Genomic DNA, 23,199 nt, shown 5'->3' with positions numbered 1-23,199 from the left:
TGGTTGTAGCTGGGGCAGCTGTGGTTGTTGTTGGTGCAGCTGTGGTTGTTGTTGGAGCAGCTGTGGTTGTTGTTGGTGCAGCCGTGGTTGTTGTTGGGGCAGCTGTGGTTGTTGTTGGTGCAGCTGTGGTTGATGTTGGTGCAGCTATGGTTGTTGTTGTTGTTGGTATAGCTGTGGTTGTTGTTGGTGCAGCTGTAGTTGTTGTTGGTGCAGCTGTGGTTGTTGTTGGAGCAGCTGTGGTTGTTGTTGGAGCAGCTGTGGTTGTTGTTGGTGCAGCTGTGGTTGTTGTTGGTGCAGCTGTGGTTTTTGTTGGTGCAGCTGTGGTTGTTGTTGGTGCAGCTGTGGTTGTTGTTGGTGCAGCTGTGGTTGTTGTTGAAGCAGCTGTGGTTGTAGCTGGGGCAGCTGTGGTTGTTGTTGGTGCAGCTGTGGTTGTAGCTGGGGCAGTTGTGGTTGTAGTTGAAGCAGCTGTGGTTGTTGCTGCAGTTGTGGTTGATGTTGGAGCAGCTGTGGTTGTTGGTGCAGTTGTGGTTGCTGTTGGTGCAGCTGTGGCTGTTGTTGGTGAGGCTGTGGTTGTTGTTGAAGCAGCTGTGGTTTTTGTTGGTGCAGCTGTGGTTGTTGTTGGAGCAGCTGTGGTTGTTGTTGGAGCAGCTGTGGTTGTTGTTGGTGCAGCTGTGGTTGTTGTTGGTGCAGCTGTGGTTGTAGCTGGGGCAGCTGTGGTTGTAGTTGAAGCAGCTGTGGTTGTTGGTGCAGTTGTGGTTGATGTTGGAGCAGCTGTGGTTGTAGCTGGGGCAGCTGTGGTTGTTGTTGGTGCAGCTGTGGTTGTTGTTGGAGCAGCTGTGGTTGTTGTTGGTGCAGCCGTGGTTGTTGTTGGTGCAGCTGTGGTTGTTGTTGGTGCAGCTGTGGTTGATGTTGGTGCAGCTGTGGTTGATGTTGGTGCAGCTATGGTTGTTGGTGCAGTTGTGGTTGATGTTGGAGCAGCTGTGGTTGTAGCTGGGGCAGCTGTGGTTGTTGTTGGTGCGGCTGTGGTTGTAGCTGGGGCAGCTGTGGTTGTAGTTGAAGCAGCTTTTGTTGTTGGTTCAGCTATGGTTGTTGTTGGTGCAGCTGTGGTTGTTGTTGAAGCAGCTGTGGTTGATGTTGGAGCGGCTGTGGTTGTTGGCGCAGCTGTGGTTGTTGTTGGGGCAGCTGTGGTTGTTGTTGGTGCAGCTGTGGTTGTTATTGGTGCAGCTGTGGTTGTTGTTGGTGCAGCTGTGGTTGATGTTGGTGCAGCTGTGGTTGTTGTTGGTGCAGCTATCTTTGTTGTTGTTGGTACAGCTGTGGTTTTTGTTGGTGCAGCTGTGGTTGTTGTTGGTACAGCTGTGGTTGTTGTTGGAGCAGCTGTGGTTGTTGTTGGTGCAGCTGTGGTTGTGGTTGGTGCAGCTGTGGTTGTGGTTGGTGCAGCTGTGGTTGTTGTTGGTGCAGCTGTGGTTGTAGCTGGGGCAGCTGTGGTTGTAGTTGAAGCAGCTGTGGTTGTTGGTGCAGTTGTGGTTGCTGTTGGTGCAGCTGTGGCTGTTGTTGGTGCAGCTGTGGTTGTTGTTGAAGCAGCTGTGGTTTTTGTTGGTGCAGCTGTGGTTGGTGTTGGAGCAGCTGTAGTTGTTGTTGGAGCAGCTGTGGTTGTTGTTGGTGCAGCTGTGGTTGTACTTGGTGCAGCTGTGGTTGTAGCTGGGGCAGATGTGGTTGTAGTTGAAGCAGCTGTGGTTGTTGGTGCAGTTGTGGTTGATGTTGGAGCAGCTGTGGTTGTAGCTGGGGCAGCTGTGGTTGTTGTTGGTGCAGCTGTGGTTGTTGTTGGAGCAGCTGTGGTTGTTGTTGGTGCAGCCGTGGTTGTTGTTGGGGCAGCTGTGGTTGTTGTTGGTGCAGCTGTGGTTGATGTTGGTGCAGCTGTGGTTGATGTTGGTGCAGCTATGGTTGTTGTTGTTGTTGGTATAGCTGTGGTTGTTGTTGGTGCAGCTGTGGTTGTTGTTGGTGCAGCTGTGGTTGTTGTTGGAGCAGCTGTGGTTGTTGTTGGAGCAGCTGTGGTTGTTGTTGGTGCAGCTGTGGTTGTTGTTGGTGCAGCTATGGTTGTTGTTGTTGTTAGTATAGCTGTGGTTGCTGTTGGTGCAGCTGTGGTTGTTGTTGGTGCAGCTGTGGTTGTTGTTGGTGCAGCTGTGGTTGTTGTTGGTGCAGCTGTGGTTGTAGTTGAAGCAGCTGTGGTTGTTGGTGCAGTTGTGGTTGATGTTGGAGCAGCTGTGGTTGTAGCTGGGGCAGCTGTGGTTGTAGTCGAAGCAGCTGTGGTTGTTGGTGCAGCTGTGGTTGTTGTTGGTGCAGCTGTGGTTGTTGTTGAAGCAGCTGTGGTTGATGCTGGAGCGGCTGTGGTTGCTGGCGCAGCTATGGTTGTTGTTGGGGCAGCTGTAGTTGTTGTTGGTGCAGCTGTGGTTGTTGTTGGTGCAGCTGTGGTTGTTGTTGAAGCAGCTGTGGTTGATGTTGGAGCGGCTGTGGTTGTTGGCGCAGCTGTGGTTGTTGTTGGGGCAGCTGTGGTTGTTGTTGGTACAGCTGTGGTTGTTTTTGGAGCAGCTGTGGTTGTTGTTGGTGCAGCTGTGGTTGTGGTTGGTGCAGCTGTGGTTTTTGTTGGTGCAGCTGTCGTTGTAGCTGGGGCAGCTGTGGTTGTAGTTGAAGCAGCTGTGGTTGTTGGTGCAATTGTGGTTGTTGTTGGCGCAGCTGTGGTTGTTGTTGAAGCAGCTGTGGTTTTTGTTGGTGCAGCTGTGGTTGTTGTTGGAGCAGCTGTGGTTGTTGTTGGAGCAGCTGTGGTTGTTGTTGGTGCAGCTGTGGTTGTTGTTGGTGCAGCTGTGGTTGTAGCTGGGGCAGCTGTGGTTGTAGTTGAAGCAGCTGTGGTTGTTGGTGCAGTTGTGGTTGATGTTGGAGCAGCTGTGGTTGTAGCTGGGGCAGCTGTGGTTGTTGTTGGTGCAGCTGTGGTTGTTGTTGGAGCAGCTGTGGTGGTTGTTGGTGCAGCCGTGGTTGTTGTTGGGGCAGCTGTGGTTGTTGTTGGTGCAGCTGTGGTTGATGTTGGTGCAGCTATGGTTGTTGTTGTTGTTGGTATAGCTGTGGTTGTTGTTGGTGCAGCTGTAGTTGTTGTTGGTGCAGCTGTGGTTGTTGTTGGAGCAGCTGTGGTTGTTGTTGGAGCAGCTGTGGTTGTTGTTGGTGCAGCTGTGGTTGTTGTTGGTGCAGCTGTGGTTTTTGTTGGTGCAGCTGTGGTTGTTGTTGGTGCAGCTGTGGTTGTTGTTGGTGCAGCTGTGGTTGTTGTTGAAGCAGCTGTGGTTGTAGCTGGGGCAGCTGTGGTTGTTGTTGGTGCAGCTGTGGTTGTAGCTGGGGCAGTTGTGGTTGTAGTTGAAGCAGCTGTGGTTGTTGCTGCAGTTGTGGTTGATGTTGGAGCAGCTGTGGTTGTTGGTGCAGTTGTGGTTGCTGTTGGTGCAGCTGTGGCTGTTGTTGGTGAGGCTGTGGTTGTTGTTGAAGCAGCTGTGGTTTTTGTTGGTGCAGCTGTGGTTGTTGTTGGAGCAGCTGTGGTTGTTGTTGGAGCAGCTGTGGTTGTTGTTGGTGCAGCTGTGGTTGTTGTTGGTGCAGCTGTGGTTGTAGCTGGGGCAGCTGTGGTTGTAGTTGAAGCAGCTGTGGTTGTTGGTGCAGTTGTGGTTGATGTTGGAGCAGCTGTGGGTGTAGCTGGGGCAGCTGTGGTTGTTGTTGGTGCAGCTGTGGTTGTTGTTGGAGCAGCTGTGGTTGTTGTTGGTGCTGCCGTGGTTGTTGTTGGGGCAGCTGTGGTTGTTGTTGGTGCAGCTGTGGTTGATGTTGGTGCAGCTGTGGTTGATGTTGGTGCAGCTATGGTTGTTGGTGCAGTTGTGGTTGATGTTGGAGCAGCTGTGGTTGTAGCTGGGGCAGCTGTGGTTGTTGTTGAAGCAGCTTTTGTTGTTGGTTCAGCTATGGTTGTTGTTGGTGCAGCTGTGGTTGTTGTTGGTGCAGCTGTGGTTGATGTTGGTGCAGCTGTGGTTGATGTTGGTGCAGCTATGGTTGTTGTTGTTGTTGGTATAGCTGTGGTTGTTGTTGGTGCAGCTGTGGTTGTTGTTGGTGCAGCTGTGGTTGTTGTTGGAGCAGCTGTGGTTGTTGTTGGAGCAGCTGTGGTTGTTGTTGGTGCAGCTGTGGTTGTTGTTGGTGCAGCTATGGTTGTTGTTGTTGTTAGTATAGCTGTGGTTGCTGTTGGTGCAGCTGTGGTTGTTGTTGGTGCAGCTGTGGTTGTTGTTGGTGCAGCTGTGGTTGTTGTTGGTGCAGCTGTGGTTGTAGTTGAAGCAGCTGTGGTTGTTGGTGCAGTTGTGGTTGATGTTGGAGCAGCTGTGGTTGTAGCTGGGGCAGCTGTGGTTGTTGTTGGGGCAGCTGTGGTTGTAGCTGGGGCAGCTGTGGTTGTAGTCGAAGCAGCTGTGGTTGTTGGTGCAGCTGTGGTTGTTGTTGGTGCAGCTGTGGTTGTTGTTGAAGCAGCTGTGGTTGATGCTGGAGCGGCTGTGGTTGCTGGCGCAGCTATGGTTGTTGTTGGGGCAGCTGTAGTTGTTGTTGGTGCAGCTGTGGTTGTTGTTGGTGCAGCTGTGGTTGTTGTTGGAGCAAATGTGGTTGTTGTTGGTGCAGCTGTGGTTGTTGTTGGTGCAGCTGTGGTTGATGTTGGTGCAGCTGTGGTTGTAGCTGGGGCAGCTGTGGTTGTGGTTGAAGCAGCTGTGTTTGTTGGTGCAGTTGTGGTTGTTGTTGGTGCAGCTGTGGTTGTAGCTGGGGCAGCTGTGGTTGCTGTTGGTGCAGCTGTGGTTGTTGTTGGAGCAGCTGTGGTTGTTGTTGGTGCAGCCGTGGTTGTTGTTGGGGCAGCTGTGGTTGTTGTTGGTGCAGCTGTGGTTGATGTTGGTGCAGCTGTGGTTGTTGTTGGTGCAGCTATGGTTGTTGTTGTTGTTAGTATAGCTGTGGTTGCTGTTGGTGCAGCTGTGGTTGTTGTTGGTGCAGCTGTGGTTGTTTTTGGAGCAGCTGTGGTTGTTGTTGGAGCAGCTGTGGTTGTTGTTGGTGCAGCTGTGTTTGTTGTTGGTGCAGCTGTGGTTGTTGTTGATGCAGCTGTGGTTGTAGTTGAAGCAGCTGTGGTTGTTGGTGCAGTTGTGGTTGATGTTGGAGCAGCTGTGGTTGTAGCTGGGGCAGCTGTGGTTGTTGTTGTTGCGGCTGTGGTTGTAGCTGGGGCAGCTTTGGTTGTAGTTGAAGCAGCTGTGGTTGTTGGTGCAGCTGTGGTTGTTGTTGGTGCAGCTGTGGTTGTAGTTGAAGCAGCTGTGGTTGTTGGTGCAGCTGTGGTTGTTGTTGGTGCAGCTGTGGTTGTAGTTGAAGCAGCTGTGGTTGATGTTGGAGCGGCTGTGGTTGTTGGCACAGCTGTGGTTGTTGTTGGGGCAGCTGTGGTTGTTGTTGGTGCAGCTGTGGTTGTTTTTGGGTCAGCTGTGGTTGTTGTTGGGGCAGCTGTGGGTGTTGTTGGTGCAGCTGTGGTTGCTGTTGGAGCAGCTGTGGTTGTTGTTGGTGCAGCTGTGGTTGTTGTTGGTGCAGCTGTGGTTGATGTTGGTGCAGCTGTGGTTGTTGTTGGTGCAGCTATCTTTGTTGTTGTTGGTACAGCTGTGGTTGTTGTTGGTACAGCTGTGGTTGTTGTTGGAGCAGCTGTGGTTGTTGTTGTTGTTGCAGCTGTGGTTGTTGTTGGTGCAGCTGTGGTTGTAGCTGGGGCAGCTGTGGTTGTAGTTGAAGCAGCTGTGGTTGTTGGTGCAGCTGTGGTTGTTGTTGGTGCAGCTGTGGTTGTTGTTGGTGCAGCTGTGGTTTTTGTTGGTGCAGCTGTGGTTGTTGTTGGAGCAGCTGTGGTTGTTGTTGGAGCAGCTGTGGTTGTTGTTGGTGCAGCTGTGGTTGTTGTTGGTGCAGCTGTGGTTGTAGCTGGGGCAGCTGTGGTTGTAGTTGAAGCAGCTGTGGTTGTTGGTGCAGTTGTGGTTGATGTTGGAGCAGCTGTGGTTGTAGCTGGGGCAGCTGTGGTTGTTGTTGAAGCAGCTGTGGTTGTTCTTGGTGCAGCTGTGGTTGTGGTTGGTGCAGCTGTGGTTGTTGTTGGTGCAGCTGTGGTTGTAGCGGGGGCAGCTGTGGTTGTAGTTGAAGCAGCTGTGGTTGTTGGTGCAGTTGTGGTTGTTGTTGGTGCAGCTGTGGTTGTTGTTGGTGCAGCTGTGGTTGTTGTTGAAGCAGCTGTGGTTTTTGTTGGTGCAGCTGTGGTTGTTGTTGGAGAAGCTGTGGTTGTTGTTGGAGCAGCTGTGGTTGTTGTTGGTGCAGCTGTGGTTGTTGTTGGTGCAGCTGTGGTTGTAGCTGGGGAAGCTGTGGTTGTAGTTGAAGCAGCTGTGGTTGTTGGTGCAGTTGTGGTTGATGTTGGAGCAGCTGTGGTTGTAGCTGGGGCAGCTGTGGTTGTTGTTGGTGCAGCTGTGGTTGTTGTTGGAGCAGCTGTGGTTGTTGTTGGTGCAGCCGTGGTTGTTGTTGGGGCAGCTGTGGTTGTTGTTGGTGCAGCTGTGGTTGATGTTGGTGCAGCTGTGGTTGTTGTTGGTGCAGCTATGGTTGTTTTTGTTGTTGGTATAGCTGTGGTTGTTGTTGGTGCAGCTATGGTTGTTGTTGGAGCAGCTGTGGTTGTTTTTGGAGCAGCTGTGGTTGTTGTTGGTGCAGCTGTGGTTGTTGATGGTGCAGCTGTGGTTGTTGTTGGTGCAGCTGTGGTTGTAGTTGAATCAGCTGTGGTTGTTGGTGCAGTTGTGGTTGATGTTGGAGCAGCTGTGGTTGTAGCTGGGGCAGCTGTGGTTGTTGTTGGTGCGGCTGTGGTTGTAGCTGGGGCAGCTGTGGTTGTAGTTGAAGCAGCTGTGGTTGTTGGTGCAGCTGTGGTTGTTGTTGGTGCAGCTGTGGTTGTTGTTGAAGCAGCTGTGGTTGATGTTGGAGCGGCTGTGGTTGTTGGCGCAGCTGTGGTTGTTGTTGGGGCAGCTGTGGTTGTTGTTGGTGCAGCTGTGGTTTTTGTTGGTGCAGCTGTGGTTGTTGTTGGTGCAGCTGTTGTTGATGTTGGTGCAGCTGTGGTTGTAGCTGGGGCAGCTGTGGTTGTAGTTGAAGCAGCTGTGTTTGTTGGTGCAGTTGTGGTTGTTGTTGGTGCAGCTGTGGTTGTTGTTGGTGCAGCTGTGTTTGTTGTTGAAGCAGCTGTGGTTTTTGTTGGTGCAGCTGTGGTTGTTGTTGGAGCAGCTATGGTTGTTGTTGGAGCAGCTGTGGTTGTTGTTGGTGCAGCTGTGGTTGTTGTTGGTGCAGCTGTGGTTGTAGCTGGGGCAGCTGTGGTTGTAGTTGAAGCAGCTGTGGTTGTTGGTGCAGTTGTGGTTGATGTTGGAGCAGCTGTGGTTGTAGCTGGGGCAGCTGTGGTTGTTGTTGGTGCAGCTGTGGTTGTTGTTGGAGAAGCTGTGGTTGTTGTTGGTGCAGCCGTGATTGTTGTTGGGGCAGCTGTGGTTGTTGTTGGTGCAGCTGTGGTTGATGTTGGTGCAGCTGTGGTTGTTGTTGGTGCAGCTATGGTTGTTTTTGTTGTTGGTATAGCTGTGGTTGTTGTTGGTGCAGCTGTGGTTGTTGTTGGAGCAGCTGTGGTTGTTTTTGGAGCAGCTTTGGTTGTTGTTGGTGCAGCTGTGGTTGTTGATGGTGCAGCTGTGGTTGTTGTTGGTGCAGCTGTGGTTGTAGTTGAAGCAGCTGTGGTTGTTGGTGCAGTTGTGGTTGATGTTGGAGCAGCTGTGGTTGTAGCTGGGGCAGCTGTGGTTGTTGTTGGTGCGGCTGTGGTTGTAGCTGGGGTAGCTGTGGTTGTAGTTGAAGCAGCTGTGGTTGTTGGTGCAGCTGTGGTTGTTGTTGGTGCAGCTGTGGTTGTTGTTGAAGCAGCTGTGGTTGATGTTGGAGCGGCTGTGGTTGTTGGCGCAGCTGTGGTTGTTGTTGGGTCAGCTGTGGTTGTGTTTGGTGCAGCTGTGGTTTTTGTTGGTGAAGCTGTGGTTGTTGTTGGTGCAGCTGTTGTTGATGTTGGTGCAGCTGTCGTTGTAGCTGGGGCAGCTGTGGTTGTAGTTGAAGCAGCTGTGTTTGTTGGTGCAGTTGTGGTTGTTGTTGGTGCAGCTGTGGTTGTTGTTGGTGCAGCCGTGGTTGATGTTGAAGCAGCTGTGGTTTTTGTTGGTGCAGCTGTGGTTGTTGTTGGAGCACCTGTGGTTGTTGTTGGAGCAGCTGTGGTTGTTGTTGGTGCAGCTGTGCTTGTTGTTGGTGCAGCTGTGGTTGTAGCTGGGGCAGCTGTGGTTGTAGTTGAAGCAGCTGTGGTTGTTGGTGCTGTTGTGGTTGATGTTGGAGCAGCTGTGGTTGTAGCTGGGGCAGCTGTGGTTGTTGTTGGTGCAGCTGTGGGTTTTGTTGGAGCAGCTGTGGTTGTTGTTGGTGCAGCCGTGGTTGTTGTTGGGGCAGCTGTGGTTGTTGTTGGTGCAGCTGTGGTTGATGTTGGTGCAGCTGTGGTTGTTGTTGGTGCAGCTATGGTTGTTGTTGTTGTTGGTATAGCTGTGGTTGTTGATGGTGCAGCTGTGGTTGTTGTTGGTGCAGCTGTGGTTGTTGTTGGAGCAGCTGTGGTTGTTGTTGGAGCAGCTGGGGTTGTTGTTTGTGCAGCTGGGGTTGTTGTTGGTGCAGCTGTGGTTGTTGTTGGTGCAGCTGTGGTTGTAGTTGAAGCAGCTGTGGTTGTTGGTGCAGTTGTGGTTGATGTTGGAGCAGCTGTGGTTGTAGCTGGGGCAGCTGTGCTTGTTGTTGGTGCGGCTGTGGTTGTAGCTGGGGCAGCTTTGGTTAAAGTTGAAGCAGCTGTGGTTGTTGGTGCAGCTGTGGTTGTTGTTGAAGCAGCTGTGGTGGATGTTGGAGCGGCTGTGGTTTTTGGCGCAGCTGTGGTTGTTGTTGGGGCAGCTGTGGTTGTTGTTGTTGGTGCAGCTGTGGTTGTTGTTGGTGCAGCTGTGGTTGTTGTTGGGGCAGCTGTGGTTGTTGTTGGTGCAGCTGTGGTTGTTGGTGGAGCAGCTGTGGTTGTTGTTGGTGCAGCTGTGGTTGTTGTTGGTGCAGCTGTGGTTGATGTTGGTGCAGCTGTGGTTGTTGTTGGTGCCGCTATCTTTGTTGTTGTTGGTACAGCTGTGGTTGTTGTTGGTGCAGCTGTGGTTGTTGTTGGTACAGCTGTGGTTGTTGTTGGAGCAGCTGTGGTTGTTGTTGGTGCAGCTGTGGTTGTTGTTGGTGCAGCTGTGGTTGTAGCTGGGGCAGCTGTGGTTGTAGTTGAAGCAGCTGTGGTTGTTGGTGCAGCCGTGGTTTTTGTTGGTGCAGCTGTGGTTGTTGTTGGAGCAGCTGTGGTTGTTGTTGGAGCAGCTGTGGTTGTTGTTGGTGCAGCTGTGGTTGTTGTTGGTGCAGCTGTGGTTGTAGCTGGGGCAGCTGTGGTTGTAGTTGAAGCAGCTGTGGTTGTTGGTAGAGTTGTGGTTGATGTTGGAGCAGCTGTGGTTGTAGCTGGGGCAGCTGTGGTTGTTGTTGAAGCAGCTGTGGTTGTTGTTGGTGCAGCTGTGGTTGTTGTTGGAGCAGCTGTTGTTGTTGTTGGTGCAGCCGTGGTTGTTGTTCTGGCAGCTGTGGTTGTTCTTGGTGCAGCTGTGGTTGTAGTTGGTGCAGCTGTGGTTGTTGTTGGTGCAGCTGTGGTTGTTGTTGGTGCAGCTGGGGTTGTTGTTGGAGCAGCTGTGGTTGTTGTTGGTGCAGCTGTGTTTCTTGTTTGTGCAGCTGTGGTTGATGTTGGTGCAGCTGTGGTTGTTGTTGGTGCAGCTATGGTTGTTGTTGTTGGTACAGCTGTGGTTGTTGTTGGTGCAGCTGTGGTTGTTGTTGGAGCAGCTGTGGTTGTTGTTGGAGCAGCTGTTGTTGTTGTTGGTGCAGCTGTGGTTGTTTTTGGTGCAGCTGTGGTTGTTGTTGGTGCAGCTGTGGTTGTTGTTGAAGCAGCTGTGGTTGTTGTTGCTGCAGCTGTGGTTGTTGTTGGAGCAGCTGTGGTTGTTGTTGGAGCAGCTGTGGTTGTTGTTGGAGTAGCTCTGGTTGTTGTTGGAGCAGCTGTGGTTGTTGTTGGTGCAGCTGTGGTCGTTGTTGGTGCAGCTGTGGTTGTAGCTGGGGCAGCTGTGGTTGTAGTTGAAGCAGCTGTGGTTGTAGCTGGGGCAGCTGTGGTTGTTGTTGGAGCAGCTGTGGTTGTAGCTGGGGCAGCTGTGGTTGTTGTTGGTGCGGCTGTGGTTGTACCTGGGGCAGCTGTGGTTGTAGTTGAAGCAGCTGTGGTTGATGTTGGAGCGGCTCTGGTTGTTGGCGCAGCTGTGGTTGTTGTTGGATCAGCTGTGGTTGTTGTTGGTGCAGCTGTGGTTGTTGTTGGTGCAGCTGTCGTTGTTGTTGGTGCAGCTGTGGTTGTTGTTGGGGCAGCTGTGGCTGTTGTTGGTGCAGCTGTGGTTGTTGTTGGAGCAGCTGTGGTTGTTGTTTGTGCAGCTGTGGTTGTAGTTGAAGCAGCTGTGGTTGTTGGTGCAGTTGTGGTTGATGTTGGGGCAGCTGTGGTTGTAGTTGGGGCAGCTGTGGTTGTTGGTGCAGCTGTGGTTGTTGTTGGAGCAGCTGTGGTTGTTGTTGGTGCAGCTGTGGTTGTTGTTGGTGCAGCTGTGGTTGATGTTGGTGCAGCTGTGGTTGTTGTTGGTGCAGCTATGGTTGTTGTTGTTGGTACAGCTGTGGTTGTTGTTGGCGCAGCTGTGGTTGTTGTTGGTGCAGCTGTGGTTGTTGTTCGAGCAGCTGTGGTTGTTGTTGGTGCAGCTGTGGTTGTTGTTGGTGCAGCTGTGGTTGTAGCTGGGGCAGCTGTGGTTGTAGTTGAAGCAGCTGTGGTTGTTGGTGCAGTTGTGGTTGATGTTGGAGCAGCTGTGGTTGTAGCTGGGGCAGCTGTGGTTGTTGTTGGTGCAGCTGTGGTTGTTTTTGAAGCAGCTGTGGTTGTTGTGGGTGCAGCTGTGGTTGTTGTTGGTGCAGCTGTGGTTGTTGTTGGTGTTGCTGTGGTTGTAGTTGAAGCAGCTGTGGTTGTTGGTGCAGTTGTGGTTGATGTTGGAGCAGCTGTGGTTGTAGCTGGGGCAGCTGTGGTTGTTGTTGAAGCAGCTGTGGTTTTTGTTGGTGCAGCTGTGGTTGTTGTTGGAGCACCTGTGGTTGTTGTTGGAGCAGCTGTGGTTGTTGTTGGTGCAGCTGTGCTTGTTGTTGGTGCAGCTGTGGTTGTAGCTGGGGCAGCTGTGGTTGTAGTTGAAGCAGCTGTGGTTGTTGGTGCTGTTGTGGTTGATGTTGGAGCAGCTGTGGTTGTAGCTGGGGCAGCTGTGGTTGTTGTTGGTGCAGCTGTGGGTTTTGTTGGAGCAGCTGTGGTTGTTGTTGGTGCAGCCGTGGTTGTTGTTGGGGCAGCTGTGGTTGTTGTTGGTGCAGCTGTGGTTGATGTTGGTGCAGCTGTGGTTGTTGTTGGTGCAGCTATGGTTGTTGTTGTTGTTGGTATAGCTGTGGTTGTTGTTGGTGCAGCTGTGGTTGTTGTTGGTGCAGCTGTGGTTGTTGTTGGAGCAGCTGTGGTTGTTGTTGGAGCAGCTGTGGTTGTTGTTTGTGCAGCTGGGGTTGTTGTTGGTGCAGCTGTGGTTGTTGTTGGTGCAGCTGTGGTTGTAGTTGAAGCAGCTGTGGTTGTTGGTGCAGTTGTGGTTGATGTTGGAGCAGCTGTGGTTGTAGCTGGGGCAGCTGTGCTTGTTGTTGGTGCGGCTGTGGTTGTAGCTGGGGCAGCTTTGGTTAAAGTTGAAGCAGCTGTGGTTGTTGGTGCAGCTGTTGTTGTTGTTGAAGCAGCTGTGGTGGATGTTGGAGCGGCTGTGGTTTTTGGCGCAGCTGTGGTTGTTGTTGGGGCAGCTGTGGTTGTTGTTGTTGGTGCAGCTGTGGTTGTTGTTGGTGCAGCTGTGGTTGTTGTTGGGGCAGCTGTGGTTGTTGTTGGTGCAGCTGTGGTTGTTGGTGGAGCAGCTGTGGTTGTTGTTGGTGCAGCTGTGGTTGTTGTTGGTGCAGCTGTGGTTGATGTTGGTGCAGCTGTGGTTGTTGTTGGTGCCGCTATCTTTGTTGTTGTTGGTACAGCTGTGGTTGTTGTTGGTGCAGCTGTGGTTGTTGTTGGTACAGCTGTGGTTGTTGTTGGAGCAGCTGTGGTTGTTGTTGGTGCAGCTGTGGTTGTTGTTGGTGCAGCTGTGGTTGTAGCTGGGGCAGCTGTGGTTGTAGTTGAAGCAGCTGTGGTTGTTGGTGCAGCCGTGGTTTTTGTTGGTGCAGCTGTGGTTGTTGTTGGAGCAGCTGTGGTTGTTGTTGGAGCAGCTGTGGTTGTTGTTGGTGCAGCTGTGGTTGTTGTTGGTGCAGCTGTGGTTGTAGCTGGGGCAGCTGTGGTTGTAGTTGAAGCAGCTGTGGTTGTTGGTAGAGTTGTGGTTGATGTTGGAGCAGCTGTGGTTGTAGCTGGGGCAGCTGTGGTTGTTGTTGAAGCAGCTGTGGTTGTTGTTGGTGCAGCTGTGGTTGTTGTTGGAGCAGCTGTTGTTGTTGTTGGTGCAGCCGTGGTTGTTGTTCTGGCAGCTGTGGTTGTTCTTGGTGCAGCTGTGGTTGTAGTTGGTGCAGCTGTGGTTGTTGTTGGTGCAGCTGTGGTTGTTGTTGGTGCAGCTGGGGTTGTTGTTGGAGCAGCTGTGGTTGTTGTTGGTGCAGCTGTGTTTCTTGTTTGTGCAGCTGTGGTTGATGTTGGTGCAGCTGTGGTTGTTGTTGGTGCAGCTATGGTTGTTGTTGTTGGTACAGCTGTGGTTGTTGTTGGTGCAGCTGTGGTTGTTGTTGGAGCAGCTGTGGTTGTTGTTGGAGCAGCTGTTGTTGTTGTTGGTGCAGCTGTGGTTGTTTTTGGTGCAGCTGTGGTTGTTGTTGGTGCAGCTGTGGTTGTTGTTGAAGCAGCTGTGGTTGTTGTTGCTGCAGCTGTGGTTGTTGTTGGAGCAGCTGTGGTTGTTGTTGGAGTAGCTGTGGTTGTTGTTGGAGTAGCTCTGGTTGTTGTTGGAGCAGCTGTGGTTGTTGTTGGTGCAGCTGTGGTCGTTGTTGGTGCAGCTGTGGTTGTAGCTGGGGCAGCTGTGGTTGTAGTTGAAGCAGCTGTGGTTGTAGCTGGGGCAGCTGTGGTTGTTGTTGGAGCAGCTGTGGTTGTAGCTGGGGCAGCTGTGGTTGTTGTTGGTGCGGCTGTGGTTGTACCTGGGGCAGCTGTGGTTGTAGTTGAAGCAGCTGTGGTTGATGTTGGAGCGGCTCTGGTTGTTGGCGCAGCTGTGGTTGTTGTTGGATCAGCTGTGGTTGTTGTTGGTGCAGCTGTGGTTGTTGTTGGTGCAGCTGTCGTTGTTGTTGGTGCAGCTGTGGTTGTTGTTGGGGCAGCTGTGGCTGTTGTTGGTGCAGCTGTGGTTGTTGTTGGAGCAGCTGTGGTTGTTGTTTGTGCAGCTGTGGTTGTAGTTGAAGCAGCTGTGGTTGTTGGTGCAGTTGTGGTTGATGTTGGGGCAGCTGTGGTTGTAGTTGGGGCAGCTGTGGTTGTTGGTGCAGCTGTGGTTGTTGTTGGAGCAGCTGTGGTTGTTGTTGGTGCAGCTGTGGTTGTTGTTGGTGCAGCTGTGGTTGATGTTGGTGCAGCTGTGGTTCTTGTTGGTGCAGCTATGGTTGTTGTTGTTGGTACAGCTGTGGTTGTTGTTGGCGCAGCTGTGGTTGTTGTTGGTGCAGCTGTGGTTGTAGCTGGGGCAGCTGTGGTTGTAGTTGAAGCAGCTGTGGTTGTTGGTAGAGTTGTGGTTGATGTTGGAGCAGCTGTGGTTGTAGCTGGGGCAGCTGTGGTTGTTGTTGAAGCAGCTGTGGTTGTTGTTGGTGCAGCTGTGGTTGTTGTTGGAGCAGCTGTTGTTGTTGTTGGTGCAGCCGTGGTTGTTGTTCTGGCAGCTGTGGTTGTTCTTGGTGCAGCTGTGGTTGTAGTTGGTGCAGCTGTGGTTGTTGTTGGTGCAGCTGTGGTTGTTGTTGGTGCAGCTGGGGTTGTTGTTGGAGCAGCTGTGGTTGTTGTTGGTGCAGCTGTGTTTCTTGTTTGTGCAGCTGTGGTTGATGTTGGTGCAGCTGTGGTTGTTGTTGGTGCAGCTATGGTTGTTGTTGTTGGTACAGCTGTGGTTGTTGTTGGTGCAGCTGTGGTTGTTGTTGGAGCAGCTGTGGTTGTTGTTGGAGCAGCTGTTGTTGTTGTTGGTGCAGCTGTGGTTGTTTTTGGTGCAGCTGTGGTTGTTGTTGGTGCAGCTGTGGTTGTTGTTGAAGCAGCTGTGGTTGTTGTTGCTGCAGCTGTGGTTGTTGTTGGAGCAGCTGTGGTTGTTGTTGGAGCAGCTGTGGTTGTTGTTGGAGTAGCTCTGGTTGTTGTTGGAGCAGCTGTGGTTGTTGTTGGTGCAGCTGTGGTCGTTGTTGGTGCAGCTGTGGTTGTAGCTGGGGCAGCTGTGGTTGTAGTTGAAGCAGCTGTGGTTGTAGCTGGGGCAGCTGTGGTTGTTGTTGGAGCAGCTGTGGTTGTAGCTGGGGCAGCTGTGGTTGTTGTTGGTGCGGCTGTGGTTGTACCTGGGGCAGCTGTGGTTGTAGTTGAAGCAGCTGTGGTTGATGTTGGAGCGGCTCTGGTTGTTGGCGCAGCTGTGGTTGTTGTTGGATCAGCTGTGGTTGTTGTTGGTGCAGCTGTGGTTGTTGTTGGTGCAGCTGTCGTTGTTGTTGGTGCAGCTGTGGTTGTTGTTGGGGCAGCTGTGGCTGTTGTTGGTGCAGCTGTGGTTGTTGTTGGAGCAGCTGTGGTTGTTGTTTGTGCAGCTGTGGTTGTAGTTGAAGCAGCTGTGGTTGTTGGTGCAGTTGTGGTTGATGTTGGGGCAGCTGTGGTTGTAGTTGGGGCAGCTGTGGTTGTTGGTGCAGCTGTGGTTGTTGTTGGAGCAGCTGTGGTTGTTGTTGGTGCAGCTGTGGTTGTTGTTGGTGCAGCTGTGGTTGATGTTGGTGCAGCTGTGGTTGTTGTTGGTGCAGCTATGGTTGTTGTTGTTGGTACAGCTGTGGTTGTTGTTGGCGCAGCTGTGGTTGTTGTTGGTGCAGCTGTGGTTGTTGTTCGAGCAGCTGTGGTTGTTGTTGGTGCAGCTGTGGTTGTTGTTGGTGCAGCTGTGGTTGTAGCTGGGGCAGCTGTGGTTGTAGTTGAAGCAGCTGTGGTTGTTGGTGCAGTTGTGGTTGATGTTGGAGCAGCTGTGGTTGTAGCTGGGGCAGCTGTGGTTGTTGTTGGTGCAGCTGTGGTTGTTTTTGAAGCAGCTGTGGTTGTTGTGGGTGCAGCTGTGGTTGTTGTTGGTGCAGCTGTGGTTGTTGTTGGTGTTGCTGTGGTTGTAGTTGAAGCAGCTGTGGTTGTTGGTGCAGTTGTGGTTGATGTTGGAGCAGCTGTGGTTGTAGCTGGGGCAGCTGTGGTTGTTGTTGGAGCAGCTGTGGTTGTTGTTGGAGCAGCTGTGTTGTTTTTTTGAGCAGCTGTGGTTGTTGTTGGTGCAGTTTTGGTTGATGTTGGAGCAGCTGTGGTTGTAGCTGGGGCAGCTGTGGTTGTTGTTGTTGTGCTAGCAGTGGTTGTTGTTGGGGCAGCTGTTGTTGTAGTAGCAGCAGCTGTGGTTGTTGTTAGGGCAGCTGTGGTTGTTGTTGGGGCAGCTGTAGTTGTAGTAGGATCAGCTTTGGTTGTTGGTGGTGCAGCTGTAGTTGTAGTAGGATGAGCTGTGGTTGTTTTGGGGGCTGCTGTGGTTGTTGTTGGAGCATCTGTGGTAGATTTTTGGTCAGCTGTGGTTGTTGTTGTTGTGCTAGCAGTGGTTGTTGTTGGGGCAGCTGTGGTTGTTTTGGGGGCTGCTGTGGTTGTAGCTGGAGGAGCTGTGGTTGTTGTTGGCACAGCTGTGATTGATGTTGAAGGATCTGTGGTTGTTGGTGGGGCAGCTGTGGTTGTTGGCACAGCTGTGGTTGTTGTTAAGGCAGCGGTGGTTGTAGGTGGAGCAATTGTAGTTGTAGTTGGAGAAATCATGGTTGTTGTTGGGGCATTTGAGGTTGTAGTTGGAACAGCTGTGGTTGATTTAGGAGAAGATGTGGTTGTTGTTGGAACTGCCGTGGTAGTAGTTGGTTCAGCTGTGGTTGTTGTTGGTGCAGCTGTGGTTGTTGTTGGTGCAGCAGTTATGGTTGGGTTCTCTGAGGAAGTAGTTTTTGCAGCTGTGGTAGTTGTTGGAAGTACATTTGTTGGAGCTGTAGTGGCAAAATTGAGAATTAAGTTAGATCAGCTACTGAGCTTTGCAATTGAGAAAAGGAAAGAAGGCAGAAAATATTTAGACAGCCAGACAGACAGATAGATATTTTTTTCTAACCAACACTGAGAAATATTTATTTGTTTTCATCTCCAATTAGTGTTAATTCATTATCAGTGTTAATAATAGGCCATTAAGCTATGTAATTTTGAAAGAAATTTTTTGTGGTTCTTTTGTAAATCTACTCAGTTTCCCCAATAGCTATCCGTCATTTTATCTTTCATACTTGGGTTTTCCACAGTAATGTTGGCCGTGTCAATGGTGAAGTTGGTGATGGTTGAAGCTTCGCTGACAAACACATTTACGATTGCTGTGTCATTTGGAACACCTGTTAAATTAAAAGTTAGGTCCACAGTGTTTACAACTGACCCAGGTCTACAAAAAGGAAGAGAAGACAAGTAAATCATATTTGAACAAATAATGATTGACAAAACTTCCCATTGTGACAGACATCTTTAAACACTTACGTGAAATAAACTACTTTCAGTGTGAGGAAATAATTAAATTCTCTGGAGAATATTTGCGTAAGCTGCAGAAGAAGAAAGACAATAGATTGATTACAAATGTGACAAAATGTGTAATGCTTTAAAACATTATTGAAAATATTTTGTCATGTGCACTGTGCCTTTACTGGTAACCCTAACCCTTTGAATTAAGAGTCTGTTAAACAAAAAATCTTATTTTAAAAAGATAAATCAAGTTTTTGTGGTTAAACCAAAGTGTAAAGTTACAAATGTGTAACTAGATAAGTAAGTACAGGTCCTAGTCTGGCTCTGTTCTGTGGGCTTGTTTGACCCTACACTCTGTGATGGTCGGCCGGATTGTGGAGTGGGAGAATGGTCTTAATTAGTGTGTAAAGAAAACAAAGGTAGGAGGACAATGATACAAATATGCGCAGGCCTTGTAATTCTAGGCAATTTACGTAAATGTGTGAAGGCTTAATAATTGTTGTTGTAATACGGTTACGTTTTTATTCTTTGCTCAGTCTTCAGAATAACACCAGCCATCAACACTCTGAAAGCCCCACCAAAGGGTACCAACAATTTGGATGGGAAGAGGGAAGTCTGGGCCTCTCAACTTAAGCTACTGCCCTTGTGACCGGACTCCAGATAAGCAAATGAAAATAGATGGATGGATGTGTACCAATATTATTGTCCACATCTGTATCACAGGACAGGATTTTGCTGTTTCGCTCTCCATATCTCAGAGAACAGTCAGATCTGCTAGGAACAAGTACACATCATCTCATTGCACCGGGGTAATCAGTAAAAACTTGATAGTACCACTAATTCCATTCTGTCGTTTACCAAATCTGGTGGTCTCACTCCCTCTACTTCTCTGTGCACTGAGCTGCAGAACTTTTTCTCTGAAAAATCCAGGATGTCAGGCCTAGCCTCCTTACCCTGTGGACCTGCTAACCATGTTGAGCCACTTGTCCCCCCAACTTTCTCTAACTTTGCACTTGTCCCATTATGGGTTCATTATATAGGAAACTTTTCTAATTTGCTTAATGAACTGAACTGTATTGGAATGTTTACTATGTGAAGTGCCTTGAGACGTCTCTTGTCGTGATTTGGTGCTAAATAAATAAACCCGAATTGAAATGAATTTGATCCATGAAAGTGGTCGATTCTTCAGAGGACTGCCTCCCTCCAAAGTTGGTATGTGATACCCTCTCGACTCTGAGCTCTGCCATTCTGAGCTTTGTTAACACTAGCCTAGTTAACTGGAGAGTTCACTACGGCTGTGAAATATGTGATTGTGCAGCTGATTAAAAAAAAACATGGGTGTGACCATTACATTGCTAGCTTTTGTCCGTCACCGCTGCCTATCAGTGATGAGGAGTTGGTTAGCTGCAAACTTTCTGAAGCTAAACATAACCAAAACTAAGCAATTGTTTTTGATCCTCGTGAATCCTCCACTCTCCATCTCTAATTTCTCTACCCTCAATCTTTAGCAGTGTGTGACAAGTCTTGGGGTAATATTGGATGTGAGCCTTTCAATGGCCCCCCAGATCAATGCCACTATGAAAACATGTTTCTTCCAACAAAGCCCTCTAGCTTGTCTAAACCCAATTTTGAAGTGGCCACATTTAGTTGAACATACACACTTTTATTACATCATGCCTGGATCACACAAACTCAACTCTCGTTGGTGTCACTTCCTCGGTACTAACAGGCTGCAAAAGGTTCAGGATGCAGATTCCAAATTTTTGGCAAGCATCAATCAACAACACAATTTTACTCCCGTCCTGGCTCATCTATGTTGGCTCCCAATTCATTTTCAGGGGAAGTTAAAGGTTCTGAACTTTGTCACAATTTCCCTTACCCCAAATGCCTGAAAGTTAACTTCAAGGCATTCATTCCTTTTAGATACGACTGCAAATGCATTGATTAAACAAGTGTTGCACTCCTTTAAACTTTTGAAAATGTGAATAATTTTTCTGGAAAAAATGCTTCTGTTAATTCTCCGAATGTGAAAATGTTTTGCCTATGTAATAAAGGGAATGTATAACACTTTAGACAATGTGCTAAACAAAAAAGTACTTACAACTGCCTCTATTAGGCTTGCTCGTGCTTTGAAGAGGTTACTGCTTGGATTACGCAAATCCTCAGAAAATACAGTGTCTGGAGATCGAAAAGTAAGCCGCCTTGTTGTTTGGGGATTTTCAATTATAGATGGGGCAGCGGTGGTTGTATGTGAGGCAGGTGTGGTTGCTATTGGGGCAGTTGTGGTCGTAGTTTGAGCAGCAGTGGTTGCTTTTTGAACTGATGTGATTGTTGTTATAGAAGCTAACGTTGTTTTTAATGCTGCTGTGGTTGTTGGGACTTCTGTGGTTGTTGTAGTTGGAGCAGCAGTGGTTGTTGGGGAAGATGGGGTTGTTTTTGTTGGAGCTGCATTTGTCATTGTTTGGGCACTTGTAGTAGTTGTTGGTGCCACTGAGATTGTATCGGCTGCTGTGGTTGTGGTTGGATCAGCCATGGTTGTTGTTGGGGCAGCTTTGGCTGACGTTGGCACATATGTGGTTGTTGTTGGGTCAGCTGTTGTTCTCGGTGGAGCAATTGTGGTTGTTGATGGGACAGATGTGGTTGTAGTTGAAGCATGTGTATTTGCAGTTGGAGCAGATGTGGTTACTGTTGGGGCTGCTGTGGTTATAAACTCTGTGGTCGTGCTTGGGGTAGCTGTGATTGTAGTTGCAGCAGCTGTGGTTATTGTTGGGGCATAAGTTGTTGTGCTTGGAGCTACAGTGGTTGTTGTTTGGGCAGCTGTGGTTGCAGTCGAAGCAGCTGTGGTTGTTGTTGAAGCAGTTGTGGTTGTTGTTAGGGCAGCTGTGGTTGCAAATGAAGCATCTGTGTTTGCACTTGGAGCAGCTGTGGTACTTGTTGGGGCAGCTGTGGTTTTTATTGGGGCAGCTGTGGTTGCTGTTTGGTCAGCTGTGGTTGTAGTTGATGCATGTGTGGTTGCAGTTGAAGCAGCTGTGGTTGTTGTTGGGGCTGCTGTGGTTGTAGTTGAAGCAGCTGTGGTTGTTGTTGGGGCTGCTGTGGTTGCAGTTGAAGCAGCTGTGGTTGTTGTTGGGGCTGCTGTGGTTGTAGTTGAAGCAGCTGTGGTGGTTGTTGGGGCTGCTGCGGTTGTAGTTGAAGCAGTTGTGGTTGTTGTTAGGGCAGCTGTGGTTGCAAATGAAGCATCTGTGTTTGCACTTGGAGCAGCTGTGGTTGTTGTTGGAGCAGCTGTGGTTGTTGTTGGGGCAGCTGTGGTTGTTGTTGAAACATGTGTGGTTGCAGTTGGAGCAGCTGTGATTGTTGTTGTTGGGGAAGCTGTGGTTGTAGCTGAAGCATGTGTGGTTAAAGTTGGAGCTGCTGTGGTTATAAATTCTGTGGTTGTGCTTGGGGTAACTGTGATTTTTGTTGGGGCTGCTGTGGTTGTAGTCTGAGCAGCTGTGGTTGTAGTTGGAGCAACTGGAGTTGTAATTGGAGCAGCTGTTTTTGTTGTTGGGGTCTCTGAGGTTGTAGTTGGTGCAGCTGTGGTTGTTGGTGAAGCATCTGTTGTCATAGTTGGAGCATCTGTGGTTGTCATTGAAGCATCTGTGGTTGTAGTTGGAGCAATTGTGGTTGTTGTTGGAGCTGCTTTGTTTGTAATTGGTGCATCTGAGGTTGTAGTTGGAGCAACTTTCGTTGTTGCTGGCACAGCTAGGATTGATGTTGAAGCATCTGTGGTAGTAATTAGGGAAGATGCTGTTGTAGTTGGAGTAACTGTGGCTGTTGTCGGAGAAACTGTGGTTGTTGTTGGGTTATCCGAGGTTGTAGTTGTAGCAGCTGTGGTCGTAGTAGGAGAAACCGTGGTTGTTGTCAGAGCAGCTGTGGTTGTTGTTTGGGCAGCTGTGGTTTTTGCCTCAGCTGTGGTTGTTGTTGGGGCTACTGTGTTTGTAGTTGGAGCAGCTGTTATTGTTGTTGGGTTCTTTGAGGTTGTAGTATTTGCAACTGTGCGTTTTTGTGAAGAATCTGCGGTTAAAACTGGAGCAATTGTGGTTGTAGTTGGAGCTTCTGTGGTTGTAGTTGGAGCAGTTGTGGTTGTTGCCACAGCTGTGATTGATGTGGGAGATGTGGTTGTAGTTGCAGCTTCTGTGGTTTTAGTTGGAGCAGTTATGGTTGTTGTCACAGCTGTGATTGATGTGGGAGATGTGGTTGTAGTTGGAGTAACTGTGATTGTTGTCAAAGCAGGTGTGGTTGTTTTTTGGCTAGTGGTGGTTGTTGTTAGGGCAGCTGTGGTTGTTGGCACAACTGTGGTAAATGTTGGTGCAGCTGGAATTGTTGTTGGAGCAGCTGTGGGTGTTGTTGAGGCAGCTGTGGTTGTAGTTGGAGCTGCTGTGGTTGTAGTAGCAGCAGCTGTGGTTGTTGTTGAGGCATCTGTGGTTGTTTTGGGGGCTGCTGTGGTTGCAATTGAAGCAGCAGTAGTTGTTGTTGTTGGGGCAGTTGTGGTTGTTTTTAGGGCAGCTGTGGTTGGAGGAGCTGTGGTTGTTGTTGTTGGGGCTGCTGCGGTTGTAATTGAAGCAGTTGTTGTTGTTGTTAGGGCAGCTGTGGTTGGAGGAGCTGTGGTTGTTGTTGTTGGGGCTGCTGCGGTTGTAATTGAAGCAGTTGTTGTTGTTGCTGGGGCAGCTGTTGTTGTAGTTGGAGAAGCTGTGATTGTTGATGAGGCTGCTGTGGTTGTAGTTGATGTAGATGCGATTGTTGTTTGGGCAGTTATACTTGTTGCTGACACAGCTGTGATTGTAGTTGGGGAATCTGTGGTTGTTGTTGGGGCAAATGTTGTTGCAGTTGAATCAACTGTGGTTGCAGTTAGAGCAGTTGTGGTGGTTGTTGGGGCAGTTGTGATTGTGGAGGTAGCTGTGATTGTAATTGATGTAGATGTGGTTGTTGTTGTTGTTAGGGCAGCTGGAGTTGTAGCTGGCACAGCTGTGAGTGTAGTTGTTGGAGCAGTAGTGGTTGTTCTTGGGGCAGCTGTGGTTGTAGTTGAAGCAACTGTACCAAAAGCAGAATAATCAGCAGTTGTAGTTGGAGCAGCCATGGTTGTTGTTGGGACAGCTGTGGTTGTAGATGACGCAACCATGGTTGTATTTGGAGCAGCTGCGGTTGTAGTTGGAGTAGATATGGTTGTTGTTAGGGTATCATTAATTGTCTTTGGAGCCGTCATTGTTGTTTTTTGGCCAGCTGTAGTTGGAGACACCTTGGTTTGTTTTGGGGCAGTGGTGATTATTTTCGGGGCAGCTGTGCTTGTAATCGGAACAGTTATGGTTCGTTTGGGGGCAGCTGTGGTTGCAGTTTCAGCAGCTGTGATTTTAGGAAAAGCAGGTGTGATAGTTATTGGGGCCATTGTAGTCATAGTCGGGTCAGCTGTGGTTGTTGTTTGAGATTCTGTAGTTGTTGATGGGGCATGTGTGGTTGTAGTCTGAGCAACTATATTTGTTGGGGCAGCTGTAGTAGAAAATACTTTGGTTGTAGTTGATGTAGATGTGGTTGATTTTGGGACTGCATTAGTTGTAGTTAAAGTTTTCGTGGTTGTAATTGGATAAACGGTGGTTGTTGGGGTGGCTGAGGCTGAAGTTGAAGGAGTTGTGGTTGTTGTTAAAGCAGCTGAGGTTGTAGTTGGGGCTGCTGTACTTAAAGTAGAAGCATCTGTGGTTGTAGTTAGAGCAGTTGTGGTTGTTGTTTGGGCAGCTGTGGTTGTAGTGGGAGCAATTGTGGTTGATGGACGGGCAGCTGTGGTCTTTTTTGGTGCATCTGTGATTGTAGTGGGGACAGCCATGGTTGTAGATGAAACAACTATGGTTGTAGTTAAGGCAGCTGAGTTTGTAGTTGGGGCTGCTATGGTTGTAAGGGGGTCAGCTGTGGTTGTAATTGGATAATTTGTGGTTGTCGTAGGGGCGGTTGTGGTTGCATTTGGAACAGCTGTGCTTATTATAGTGGCTTTTGTGTCTGTTGGACCATCTGCGATCACTTGAGCATCATCTGCTATGGCTACATTTGATATCCGTCCATGTTCTGTTAGGCACATCAACACTGCTGTGGAGACATTTAACAAAAATTTAGCTGGAACGCTATCACAATACTTTAGTGTTGTCTTAAATTCAATATTAGTGTGTGTCTAACTCAACTTACCTGTCAATGCTATTGCATCTCGAAGGAACTTTTCAGTCCCCATTTCTTTAATCGTTACCCTGTAATTTTTGAAAATTTAGATCAATAAATTGTAGTGTACAGCAAGTTAGTATAAAATTTACAATGTA

The 23,199-nt window shown here is 49.6% G+C and overlaps 2 protein-coding genes across 2 annotated transcripts; both read right to left on the bottom strand.

Moving 5' to 3' along the window:
* Window positions 1–9,457: 9,457 nt before the first annotated feature.
* LOC139062005 (uncharacterized) lies at window positions 9,458–17,840 on the bottom strand (the record flags this gene model as incomplete). The annotated part of the gene is made up of 6 exons (XM_070542053.1): window positions 17,821–17,840; window positions 17,562–17,638; window positions 16,788–16,793; window positions 16,645–16,746; window positions 15,697–16,359; window positions 9,458–10,290 (listed from the first exon to the last, which is right to left on the bottom strand). Coding segments are annotated over exons 1-6 (1,701 nt in total), but the record flags the coding sequence as incomplete, so codon positions are not given.
* Window positions 17,841–18,549: 709 nt separating this feature from the next.
* LOC139062004 (mucin-2-like) lies at window positions 18,550–23,114 on the bottom strand. Its single transcript, XM_070542047.1, has 6 exons — window positions 23,072–23,114; window positions 20,808–22,975; window positions 20,670–20,731; window positions 20,022–20,626; window positions 18,969–19,954; window positions 18,550–18,597 (listed from the first exon to the last, which is right to left on the bottom strand). Exons 1-6 carry the CDS (start codon window positions 23,112–23,114, stop codon window positions 18,550–18,552), a joined length of 3,912 nt encoding a protein of 1,303 aa, XP_070398148.1.
* Window positions 23,115–23,199: the final 85 nt, after the last annotated feature.

This window comes from Nothobranchius furzeri, chromosome 2 (assembly GCF_043380555.1).
Source record: "Nothobranchius furzeri strain GRZ-AD chromosome 2, NfurGRZ-RIMD1, whole genome shotgun sequence".
NCBI classification, from domain to species: Eukaryota; Metazoa; Chordata; class Actinopteri; order Cyprinodontiformes; family Nothobranchiidae; genus Nothobranchius; species Nothobranchius furzeri.
This window is presented reverse-complemented; position numbering and strand designations above follow the sequence as displayed.

Coding starts and splice junctions, on each gene's coding strand:
- LOC139062004 (XM_070542047.1), bottom strand. CDS start 23,114: ATGGGGACTGAAAAGTTCCTTCGAGATGCAATAGCATTGACAG. Junction 22,976..23,071: donor AGATGCAATAGCATTGACAG/GTAAGTTGAGTT, acceptor ATGTCTCCACAG/CAGTGTTGATGTGCCTAACA. Junction 20,627..20,669: donor TTTCTCCGACAACAGCCACA/GTTACTCCAACT, acceptor TTACTACCACAG/ATGCTTCAACATCAATCCTA.